Source organism: Neoarius graeffei, chromosome 4 (assembly GCF_027579695.1).
Source record: "Neoarius graeffei isolate fNeoGra1 chromosome 4, fNeoGra1.pri, whole genome shotgun sequence".
Classification (NCBI taxonomy): Eukaryota; Metazoa; Chordata; class Actinopteri; order Siluriformes; family Ariidae; genus Neoarius; species Neoarius graeffei.
Window position 1 is genome coordinate 116,337,767 of NC_083572.1, and position 13,150 is coordinate 116,350,916.

Consider the following 13,150-nt stretch of genomic DNA (forward strand, 5'->3'; position numbering starts at 1 on the left):
GGCTGGGAAGACTGAATCTGCAATAGGTAAGCAGCTTGGTGTGAAGAAATCAACTGTTGGAGCAATTATTAGAAAATGGAAGACATACAAGACCACTGATAATCTCCCTCGATCTGGGGCTCCACGCAAGATCTCACCCCGTGGGGTCAAAACGATCACAAGAACGGTGAGCAAAAATCCCAGAACCACACGGGGGGACCTAGTGAATGACCTGCAGAGAGCTGGGACCAAAGTAACAAAGGCTACCATCAGTAACACACTACGCCACCAGGGACTCAAATCCTGCAGTGCCAGACGTGTCCCCCTGCTTAAGCCAGTACATGTCCAGGCCCGTCTGAAGTTTGCTAGAGAGCATTTGGATGATCCAGAAGAGGATTGGGAGAATGTCATATGGTCAGATGAAACCAAAATAGAACTTTTTGGTAAAAACTCAACTTGTCGTGTTTGGAGGAGAAAGAATGCTGAGTTGCATCCAAAGAACACCATACCTACTGTGAAGCATGGGGGTGGAAACATCATGCTTTGGGGCTGTTTTTCTGCAAGGGGACCAGGATGACTGATCCGTGTAAAGGAAAGAATGAATGGGGCCATGTATCGTGAGATTTTGAGTGAAAACCTTCCATCAGCAAGGGCATTGAAGATGAAACGTGGCTGGGTCTTTCAGCATGACAATGATCCCAAACACACCGCCCGGGCAACGAAGGAGTGGCTTCGTAAGAAGCATTTCAAGGTCCTGGAGTGGCCTAGCCAGTCTCCAGATCTCAACCCCATAGAAAATCTTTGGAGGGAGTTGAAAGTCCGTGTTGCCCAGCAACAGCCCCAAAACATCACTGCTCTAGAGGAGATCTGCATGGAGGAATGGGCCAAAATACCAGCAACAGTGTGTGAAAACCTTGTGAAGACTTACAGAAAACGTTTGACCTCTGTCATTGCCAACAAAGGGTATATAACAAAGTACTGAGATGAACTTTTGTTATTGACCAAATACTTATTTTCCACCATAATTTGCAAATGTGGGTGCATTTGGGTAATTGAGTGATCAATCTCATTAAATCAGTCTCATATTAAATTTGAAGGTTAATAATTAAATTGAATCAGTCTCATTTGAATCGTCTAAATTGAATCACTTAAAGTGAATCATTCAAGTGAATCATTCAAAGTGAATCACTTAAATTTTTATGATCACTTACCGTATTACATAACTTATATGCACCTTTCTGAATTCTTTGGGAGATTGGGGACTTCAAAGATTTTGTTAGACAACAAATAAAGACACAGTTTTCAATAATAAATGAATTTATTATAACAAAGATAAAAAATGGATAATAGCAGATTGAAATATATACAAACAGTGAGGTGTGTGTGTGTGTGTGTGTGTGTGTGTGTGTGTGTGTGTATATGTGTGTGTGTGAGAGAGAGAGAGAGAGAGAGACTTTGGGTGTGGCTTACAAGAGGATGGGCTCTTGTAGCGAACTCCACGTGTGTTTGTGGGAGAGGAGTTAAGGCCCAAGGACCCTACCTCGTGGAGTTAAAACAAAGGAAGGTGTGTGAGAGTGTGGGGGAAGGACTGCCACGTGTTGGAGACAAAAGGCTAGCTCTGTGTAGCTAACCAAAGGTGTGGTTTATCAGGCCTGGTGGGGCCTGATTAGCTTTGTGTTGCTAAGTAGACAAAGGAATTAGCCGTGTGTTTAGCTAACTCCACGTGGTGGAGGCCTTGTGATCCCTTGAGACAAATACAATTAGCCCTGGAGGCTAATGGAACAAAGAATTAGCCGTAGGCTAATTTCACTAGCTTATAACAATACTGAATCCACTGAAATCTTGATGCGGTCAAGATGTATAAGGAAATTAAGTATGTTAGTACAGAATAAAGAGAAGCATGCACAGCCTATCTATTAAACAATTGAGAGATTAAAACAAAACAGATCAATTCAATTTGACACGCTATGTGCAGCGCTCGAAACTAACGGTGTCCCGATGTCCCGGGGACCATAAAAAATGTCATCGGGACACAAAATTATCATATCTGGGACAATCCCGGGACAATGGAAAAAAAATAGATCTAGAAAAAAAGTTCTACATTAATATTATTTACAAAGCCGTAACACATACGTAGACATTCACCTAATTTGTCAATTTTAATTTTAAAACGTTAACAGCGAAAAATACATAGCAGCTACACTTTCGATGCACCTGCATCCGTAGGCTACAGAGCAGCGCATTCTGTTCTAGAATCTTCGGCCGGAGTCCGCATTATATGGACTTGGAATGGAATTACTACCGCACACGCTGCGCCGACTCTTGCCAGAACAAAAATGCTGAAGTGGTTGAAGCGGACCGACCGCGGGGAAGAAACTGAAAGCCCAGACATAACGTCTCCGGGACCTTCAGGATCCAAAGTGTCATCGCCTGGTCTGCAGGCAACGCTAGCAACTGAATGAACTGAATGAACACTGTTAGACACGTTATAAAATACAACAGCAATGATGTGGATGATATTGACGGAAGATACCGTTCAACAGAATAAGTGAGTTTTCTTGGTGTCTTTCTAGTTCAGAAAGTTTAGTCAGTCAGCAGCACAGCTAGGCTCGGACCTGTCACTATGCTGATATTGCTAACATTTGCACCCACGCTTCGGCAGCGAAAGTTCATAAAATGGATAACGGAAAGTTCATAAAAATGGATAACGGAAAGTTCATAAAATGGATAACGGTAATGGATAACGGAAAGTTCATAAAATGGATAACGGAATTTTCATAAAAATGGGTAATGGTAATGGATAACGGAAAGTACATAAAATGGATAACGGAAAGTTCATAAAAATGGGTAACGGTAATGGATAACGGAAAGTTCATAAAAATGGATAACGGTCTCATCTCATCTCATTATCTGTAGCCGCTTTATCCTGTTCTACAGGGTCGCAGGCGAGCTGGATCCTATCCCAGCTGACTACGGGCGAAAGGCGGGGTTCACCCTGGACAAGTCGCCAGGTCATCACAGGGCTATGGATAACGGTAATGGTGAAAATTATAAGTTGGCCTTATAAGTGCCAACAGATATTCAAGGTATAAGTAGATGAAATGAACATAAAAGGGGTCTTATTTTCAACTCAAGTGTACTGCAGATGTAGGGAGTTGAAACATTTTCTGAATGAGCTAGTTGGCCCCTTTAAATAAACGGGTATCTATTCATACAGTGAGATCACCAAAGTTTAATAAACTGAAAATGCAATAACTGTAATTTTGAAGTAGATGATGTATAGGACGTGTCGCTTGTGTCTTGTGACTTATTGTAAAAATGATATAAAGGGTTCAAAATCGCATAGTTACAAATATAATAGTAACTTCATATGATAATATTAACCACTGGTTATTTCAGAGAGGAAAAAAATGGGGACACTATTGCTTCCATTCGGGACAATACAACACAGAATTCGGGACCACTGGGGGACACAAAGAAAAAAAGTTAATTTCGAGCCCTGGCTATGTGTCTACAGTGTAACAAAATAAACCTGGGTTTAAATTCACACTTTCAATAAAAGCAAGTTTCTAAGACTAGCTATAATTATGCCCAAAAATGCCAGTCTTACTTAATATCTTGCTTATAGCAAGATCATGAAGAGATTTTCCGAGACTTTAGAGGTTCGCCGTTGTGGAGCTCCATAAAGCACAGGGAATTACGTGCAGAAGTTGAGTTTCACAGAGGCCCGTGGAGCACGTCTGTGGAAAGCAGAGAATTCTTGATCTGACGACTCGTGGCTCGTGGGAAGAAAAAACTCTGAATAACAATGTGCACAGCGCTTCAATCAGGAGGAATTCTGGTCGCTCCTAATTATAAATTAACTGCTTTGAGCTGCAGTTGTACGTACTTAATGAATGAAACCGGTTGTAACTCACTGAGTTTAAAATCGCGCGATCTTAGAGTCTACCGTGGCCAAAGGTAAACAAAGAAAAGCGCAAAACTGATTCTTGCAAGAAAGAAAAGAAAAGACATCTTTATCTGGTTGGCTCGCGGAGCGAGCCTTCCTCTCTGTGTCCGTGTTGGAACACGGCGCCAAAAGAGAAAGATATGGCGGATTTCCAGGTCCTTTACGGAATCATGGAGGATGTGATGAAAGTGATCCCGCCCAGGCGTGACGTAGGTCAACGCGGAAGTTGGCTGATGGGAAATGTAGTTTCTTAAAGGGACTGTACCTACACAAATAAATTCTTTAAAAATCAGACAATGTGATTTTCTGGATTTTTTTTCTCATTTTGTCTCTCATAATTGAAGTGTACCTATGATGAAAATTACAGGCCTCTCTCATCTTTTTAAGTGGGAGAACTTGCACAATGGGCGGCACGGTGGTGTAGTGGTTAGCGCTGTCGCCTCACAGCAAGAAGGTCCTGGGTTCGAGCCCCGGGGCCGGCGAGGGCCTTTCTGTGTGGAGTTTGCATGTTCTCCCCGTGTCCGCGTGGGTTTCCTCCGGGTGCTCCGGTTTCCCCCACAGTCCAAAGACATGCAGGTTAGGTTAACTGGTGACTCTAAATTGAGCGTAGGTGTGAATGTGAGTGTGAATGGTTGTCTGTGTCTATGTGTCAGCCCTGTGATGACCTGGCGACTTGTCCAGGGTGTACCCCGCCTTTCGCCCGTAGTCAGCTGGGATAGGCTCCAGCTTGCCTGCGACCCTGTAGAAGGATAAAGCGGCTAGAGATAATGTGATGTGTGATGTGTGAACTTGCACAATCGGTGACTGACTAAATACTTTTTTGCCCCACTGTATGTTCCTTTCCCTCATTAATGGAAGTAAAACACATCCGGAGCCTTAAACATTGCGTTCCATGAGTCTGGCAGGGGGAGTCGGCTCTCTTCGGTGGGATCTTTAACTAGTTTTAGAATGCTAGTTTAAAGGAACAGTCCACCGTATTTCCATAATGAAATATGCTCTTATCTGAATTGAGACGAGCTGCTCCGTACCTCTCCGAGCTTTGTGCGACCTCCCAGTCAGTCAGACGCAGTCAGACGCGCTGTCACTCCTGTTAGCAATGTAGCTAGGCTCAGCATGGCCAATGGTATTTTTTGGGGCTGTAGTTAGATGCGACCAAACTCTTCCGCGTTTTTCCTGTTTACATAGGTTTATATGAGCAGTGATATGAAACAAGTTCAGTTACACAAATTGAAACGTAGCGATTTTCTATGCTATGGAAAGTGCGCACTATAATGACAGGCGTACTAACACCTTCTGCGCGCTTCTGCAGCACATTGATACGGAGCTCAGATATCAATGCGCTGCCGAAGCGCGCAGAAGGTGTTAGTACGCCTGTCATTATAGTGCCGACTTTCCATAGCATAGAAAATCGCCACGTTTCAATTTGTGTAACTGAACTTGTTTCATGTCACTGGTCATATAAACCTATGTAAACAGGAAAAACGCGGAAGAGTTTGGTCGCATCTAACTACAGCCCCAAAAAATACCATTGGCCATGCTGAGCCTAGCTACATTGCTAACAGGAGTAACAGCGCGTCTGACTGACTGGGAGGTCGCGCAAAGCTCGGAGAGGTACGGAGCAGCTCGTCTCAATTCAGATAAGAGCATATTTCATTATGGAAGTACGGTGGACTGTTCCTTTAAGCTGATATGTGACTGATCTAACGGTAAAACAGCACGAGGGCTCGAGAACTTTTTTGACACGTTGAAAAGTTACAATTTTACTTGGCAACAGAATGTATCTGAATTCTGATTGGTTGTTGTTATATTATTGTCCTTTTGTTGTGTTGTTGAGCCCAGAGCGGAGCGGAGAGGGGAGGGAGAGGAGGGAGGGAGGGTCAGGGTTCTACAGATAAGAGTTTTTCGCCTCCAGCTTTCAAATGAACCGCCTCGAAAACCAATCAGTTCAGTGGATGTGTGTACTCGGTATGTGACGTTTTCAAAAGAGAGGCGGAGTCACCAAAAATTTCTGATCAAGAAGGCGGAGGCTGTTATGCTTATTACGTGAAAATGTTTGATTTGATTGTTTGTGGTCCAGACACCTTTTAATGTCCACATCACCATCGGGTTGTTGTTGTTGTTGTTGTTGTTGTTTACATGTGTCATGTTACATGAACTCGGTCAGGGCTCTGCAGGTCTTAACTGAAGCGCTTCAAATTCAGGGTTAGCAGGCTGCTAAAGTTTGCAGGCACTTCACAAGCAAGACTCAGTGCAATATTAGTCAACATTAGCACAATTTGATATGATTTAATAATATCTTTGTGACCTTAATGAACACCAGTTGTTGTCGGTATCAAGTCGGATTGTTATTTACACACCACACAAACTTAGAAAAAGTCATATTCGTATGTTGTCATTTTTACACACTGAATATGAACTGTTGTTAACTGATTCATTTTACAAGCTAATCTAATGTTACATTCCTCAAGGACAGTTTGCTAGCTTGCTAACTAGCAGTCGGTCACTGCACTGCAATTGTACTTGCTAATTGACACGGTAGCCGAACGCGCTTGCTGTTTTCGCGACCACGCCCCCAGAGCAAATATTCATGAGCGAATTTTGCGTGGTTTCGCCCAGTGGAAACCTACAGTAACCATTTGTGTACCGCGCACGGAGCGTGATTTTTTTTTTTTCTTCAATCAGAAATATTGGTAGGGACATATCAGCCGTCGTTTGATATTGGTAGGGACACATCCATACCATCCATACCCAATTCTACACCTATGGTCTGTACAATGGAGAAACGTGTTGTCTTTTCCCCATTCACTGGATATTCTGGCTGGATAACTGTTGCATGCTGGGAGGCCCCACCTCTGACAGAGAGCCGCGTGAGACGACAGAAAACAGTGCGTTGTTTTATTCAGTTGCTGGGTCAAGCTAATACTCTGGTGACTTCCCTATGTAGATGTACAGCGCGTAAATGCCAAAATCGCGGTAAAAAAAATTACCAAGTTCATTTTCATTTACCGTATGATAAGTCGGTGTATTGAATATCATGACAGGCCTAGCTCACACAAATTAACACCCACACTAACGCGTGCGCACACACACACACTAATATCCTAACACACACACTCACACTATCCCACACGTACTAACATGCTTATACACATTAACGCATACAATCACACTCATATTAACAGACTGAACATGTTTATTTAGAGAAAATTTTTCCGTCTGTATGTCCCTCTGTTTTTCTGTCTGCACACTGTAACTCTCAGTCCTGTTCTGTTATCAGGTTGGTTGATGATCGCTGTGTAGTTCAGCCTGATGCTGGAGACCTGAACAACCCACCAAAGAAGTTCAGAGGTAAAGTGTGTGTGTGTGTGTGTGTGTCTGTATGATAGTTTCACTGAGTTATTTTAAGCTCATCCAGAGGAAGTTGAGAGGCTGATGTTGAATTGAGGGGTCAAAGGTGAAATATGCTTAGAGAAAATGATGTTGTCATGGAAACCACATGAGCAGAAAATTTTGATTTCTTCAGTTTTGAAGTCCTAGTTATTAAAAAAGAAGGTATAAACATTTAAAGACCGCGCTGTAGGGTTCAGGAGGAGATTAAACACCATGCTGTAGAATTCAGGAGGAGATTAAACAGTGCACTGTAGAGTTCAGGAGGAGATTAAACACCATGCTGTAGAGTTCAGGAGGAGATTAAACACCATGCTGTAGGTTTCAGGAGGAGATTAAACACCGCGCTGTAGAGTTCAGGAGGAGATTAAACAGTGCACTGTAGAGTTCAGGAGGAGATTAAACACCATGCTGTAGAATTCAGGAGGAGATTAAACAGTGCACTGTAGAGTTCAGGAGGAGATTAAACACCATGCTGTAGAGTTCAGGAGGAGATTAAACACCATGCTGTAGAGTTCAGGAGGAGATTAAACACCATGCTGTAGGTTTCAGGAGGAGATTAAACACCGCGCTGTAGAGTTCAGGAGGAGATTAAACAGTGCACTGTAGAGTTCAGGAGGAGATTAAACACCATGCTGTAGAGTTCAGTAGGAGATTAAACACCGTGCTGTAGAGTTCAGGAGGAGATTAAACACCGCGCTGTAGAGTTCAGGAGGAGATTAAACACCACGCTGTAGAGATCAGGAGGAGATTAAACACCGCACTGTAGAGTTCAGGAGGAGATTAAACACCGCGCTGTAGAGTTCAGGAGGAGATTAAACACCGCGCTGTAGAGTTCAGGAGGAGATTAAACACCACGCTGTAGAGTTCAGGAGGAGATTAAACACCGTGCTGTAGAGTTCAGGAGGACATTAAACAGTGCACTGTAGAGTTCAGGAGGAGATTAAACACCATGCTGTAGAGTTCAGGAGGAGATTAAACACCATGCTGTAGGTTTCAGGAGGAGATTAAACACCGCGCTGTAGAGTTCAGGAGGAGATTAAACACCGTGCTGTAGAGTTCAGGAGGAGATTAAACACCGTGCTGTAGAGTTCAGGAGGAGATTAAACACCGCGCTGTAGAGATCAGGAGGAGATTAAACACCACGCTGTAGAGATCAGGAGGAGATTAAACAGTGCACTGTAGAGTTCAGGAGGAGATTAAACAGTGCACTGTAGAGTTCAGGAGGAGATTAAACACCATGCTGTAGAGTTCAGGAGGAGATTAAACACCATGCTGTAGAGTTCAGGAGGAGATTAAACACCGTGCTGTAGAGTTCAGGAGGAGATTAAACACCGCGCTGTAGAGTTCAGGAGGAGATTAAACACAGTGCTGTAGAGTTCAGGAGGAGATTAAACACCGCGCTGTAGAGTTCAGGAGGAGATTAAACAGTGCACTGTAGAGTTCAGGAGGAGATTAAACACCATGCTGTAGAGTTCAGGTGGAATATAAACACTGCGCTGTAGAGTTCAGGAGGAGATTAAACACTGCGCTATAGAGTTCAGGAGGAGATTAAACACTGCGCTGTAGTGCTCAAGAGGAGATTAAACACCGCGCTGTTGTGCTCAAGAGTAGATTAAACACCGTGCTGCAGTGTTCAAGAGGAGATTAAACACCATGCTGTAGAGTTCAGGAGGAGATTAAACACCACGCTGTAGAGTTCAGGAGGAGATTAAACACCATGCTGTAGAGTTCAGGAGGAATATAAACACCACACTGTAGAGTTCAGGAAGAATAGAAACACCACGCTGTAGAGTTCAGGAGGAGATTAAACACCATGCTGTAGAGTTCAGGAGGAGATTAAACACCGTGCTGTAGAGATCAGGAGGAGATTTAACACCGTGCTGTAGAGTTCAAGAGGAGATTAAACACCATGCTGTAGAGTTCAGGAGGAATGTAAACACCACACTGTAGAGTTCAGGAGGAATAGAAACACCACACTGTTGAGAACAGGAGGAGATTAAACACAGCGCTGTAGAGATCAGGAGGAGATTAAACACCACACTGTAGAGTTCAGGAGAAATAGAAACACCACGCTGTAGAGATCAGGAGGAATATAAACACCGCACTGTAGGGTTCAGGAGGAGATTAAACACCATGCTGTTGAGTTCAGGAGGAATATAAACACCATGCTGTAGCGATCAGGAGGAATAGAAACGCCGCACTGTAGAGATCAGGAGGAATATAAACACCGTGCTGTAGAGATCAGGAGGAGTTGAAACACCACACAGTTTAATGTTGTTCGTTAGAGAGCAGCTGGATGTGAAAATGTTGCTGCGGAAACAAAAACAAACAGAACACAAAAGACGACTGGTGCAGTGAGTGTGGGCTTTAATAAATTATAGTTCTTCACTGTGAAATGTGTGTGTGTGTGTGTGTGTGTGTGTGTGTGTGTGTGTGTGTTACAGCCCTGTACTTCACAGTATTACTCTAGGGGCATCTGCTGGTGACACTGAGTACTTGATCATGGAGTGTGTGTGTGTGTGTGTGTGTGTGTGTGTGTGTTGAGGGACATGGTGCCCTCTGAGCCTCTTTCCAGAGGAATGTGCAGTATTTCCTGTGAATATAAACACACGCATAAACACTCACACACCTCCACATTTCCTCCTGTTTCATCCGTTCGTCTGTGTGTGGTTCTGTGTCCCGCTGCTCATCGTGGGTTCCTCATGGTTCTGTCTGTGTTCATGTACAGTAGTGCTGACTCTAAACAGTGACACTGCTCGGAGAAGAGAGAAAGAAATGTCTCACACACACACACACACACACACACACACACACACACACACACACACACACAGATCCTTAAAATCCTATAACCCATGCCTGAACTTTCAGTCATCTTTAACTTCTTAATTGTGTGTGTGACCAACAGACAGACAGACAGACTGACAGAGTCAGTATTTATGTTGCAGTATTTATCTGTTTTATCAGCTGAATCTCCAGATAATTAGTACTATCTCTCTCTCTCTCTCTCTCTCTCTCTCTCTCCTTATTTGGTAAAGCTGCAGCTCCTACAGGAACATTAGGGACCTTTTTCCTCCTCTCTGCAGATCCCAAATTATCAGTTCGTGTGTGTGAATATATGAATAAGCTACACACACACACACACACACACACACACACACAAGCAAACAAACATACATACTAACACACTACAGGTTTTTTTCTAGAAAAATTTAGTATGAGGGCGCTCACCATGGCGAGGGAGCGAAGTGGGGGGGGGATGGTGCCGGTTGTCCCCCCCCCCCCGCCCCCGCCATGCAAAGCCTTTGAAAAATGCTACAATGGGACATTCTGAGGCTATCTGAGAGGGAAATTGTAACAAATTGTCTGTCAACATTGAAAAAGAAAGAAGTAAGGCCAAAAAAAAAAAAAATCGTGTGTTTCCGGTAACATGAAATACTAAAATAAGGTCGGTAGGTAGGAAAGTTTTTTTTTTTCTTAATTTTTTTTTTTTTTTTATTTTGTTCGAAAAAATTAACACAAGTAAACATCTTACAAAATAGTATTTTGGCACAGAATCCTTTATACCACACATCATAATAAAATAAGTGTTTTAAATCTTTAAAATAATAAAAAAAATATCGCGAGAGTTTGAGTTATGATCTACGGAAGCGATATTTCATGATATTTTCATGTAATAACGTGAAAACACCTTATCAAGAAATAACGTGAAAATAGCGTCCTAGGCTCGGCTACTTCCATTAAAAGCAGACGGCCTCGCCTAGCCTACTGTAGAACTTGGGTCGAGCAAAAACATGGCTGAATCCTGAATGACTCCTATTTGTATAAATAGGGGACTACATAGGCAGCAAAATGTAGTGTTTTTCCCTGCCATGGAAGTGCACTTGTATACTGAAAAGGAAGCAATTTGCATTACAGCCTTGAATGAGGATTCAAAATGGCGGCTCGGCTCAGTTTATGCAGGAGGGCTGATAGAAGTGGCGAAACATTTTACTTTTTATCGTTTCTTTCACAACTTGAATGCGTTGAAACAAAAAATTATGACAAACTAACGCCGCTTACACTAAAATATTGAGGGAAATTTGTAATAAAAACTTTACGGTCGGCAATTTCGACGTGGAAATTCTCGATCGGTCGGGTTACCGGAAACACGCTTTTTTTTTTTGGCCTAATCTTCTTCTGCCCCGGACAGTCTTTGGCTTTCTTCCGCTTCGTGCCGAGGGATGACATCTTTAAATGCCCAAGTGTCAACAAAAACAACTCGCGAACTACTTCTGTCAAAAGCTCCCGCGCCGGTGGGTGAAAGGTCATTCAGTCTCGAGAAATCTCGCTCTACAAGTCAGCTGACCTTGTATGTAACCCATGTCAAATCTCGCGAGAGCAGCCGCGACAAGTAAACAACTAAACAACATGGCGCCTCAATCTGGAAAACGCCAATTCGGATTGTTTTTGCACCGTCTGGCGGTGTATCTACTATGATTGGAATATTTTTGGAGCAATTATAACGTATTTGATGATCAGACACATTGTCACGTAGTGTTGCTGGGATGTTTTCACGGAGTCGGTAAGGGGGCGCACGCCGAGAGTAAGAGGGCGCAGCGCCCCTGTTCCCCCGTTTAGACAAAAGCCTGCACTAACACAAAGAGTAACACCTTACTGAACACACACACACTCTAACATCCATCCATCCATCCATCCATCCATCCATCCATCCATCCATCTATCCATTATCTGTAGCTGCTAATCCTGTACAGGGTCGCAGGCAAGCTGGAGCCTATCCCAGCTGACTATGGGCGAGAGGCGGGGTTCACCCTGGACAAGTCTCCAGGTCATCACAGGGCTGACACACACACTAAAGGCCCGGTCACACAGCACTCCGCGTCTATATCACATACAAAAAGATACAAAAATCTGGTGGACGTGGTCGTAAGTGGTAATTTTTGGTCAATTTTGGCTTTGCCGTGCTTTGTACGGGGTATGGCCGTCGGCGGCTGTTTCACTGCTGCAGCACTGCCAAATCACGGGTAACCGCGGCTCAGCGTCGTTGGAAGAGCGGCTTGCTGCGCATATAAAAGCGGTAGGATATGTTGAGCCTGTATCAGTTGGTTCTGTTGGTGCTGGAGCATTAAGATGAGGAGATCACAGCGTTGAGGGTTCATGTTCACCCCTTGACATTTAAACTGCAAGTGCCGAGGTCTCAGAAAATTACGGTATTTACATGCCGCAAATCAGAAGTGATGCAGAAGTGATTAGACAGTGATCAATCGAATTTAGAACTTGTTTGAGACGTCGTTTAACGGGCTTAGACAGTGCTATGTACGCGGAAAAATCCATTTCTCAGTGATAAGCCGCTAAACACACGCTATATCCCGTGATACCAACGCGTAACACCCGTCCGATGACCGTGCTCTGCCCGTGATAGACCGCCAAACTTTCGCGTCTTACCACGTCTCCCCAAGTTTTAATAACGGCCGGGACACTGATTATCACGTGTTTTTCACGTGTGTTGCACGTCTTTACCACGTGTGCCGGCCGTGGTTGTCCGCGGTCTAAAGTTTTGAGCAGTCCAAAACTTTTTGCCGCGTCCGACGCCGTTCCGATTTTCCCCTGCGTCCTGTCACGTCTGTATATCGACTGTAACACGTCTTAACTTCGACATCAACACGAACAACATCGTCTGCTTCACGGGAGAGCACTTTTTGACGGGTTTTGGCCGTGATAAAGCCGTAAAGCGCTGTGTGACCGGGCCTTAACATGCTGTTGCAAATCCCTGATGTGGATGGAATACTGAAGTGCAGCAGGCGGGGAATGATGTTGACAGAGACGGTTATT

At 43.8% G+C, this 13,150-nt stretch overlaps 1 protein-coding gene across 12 annotated transcripts in view; it reads left to right on the plus strand.

The window, feature by feature from the left end:
- itpr1a (inositol 1,4,5-trisphosphate receptor, type 1a) overlaps positions 1 to 13,150 on the plus strand; it is a 209,600-nt gene that overhangs the window by 23,035 nt on the left and 173,415 nt on the right. For all 12 annotated transcript variants that reach the window (XM_060920238.1, XM_060920239.1, XM_060920241.1 and 9 more), the window contains one exon: positions 7,206 to 7,276. In XM_060920238.1, coding sequence (XP_060776221.1) covers positions 7,206 to 7,276 — 71 coding nt within the window. The remainder of the gene's footprint in view (positions 1 to 7,205; positions 7,277 to 13,150) is intronic.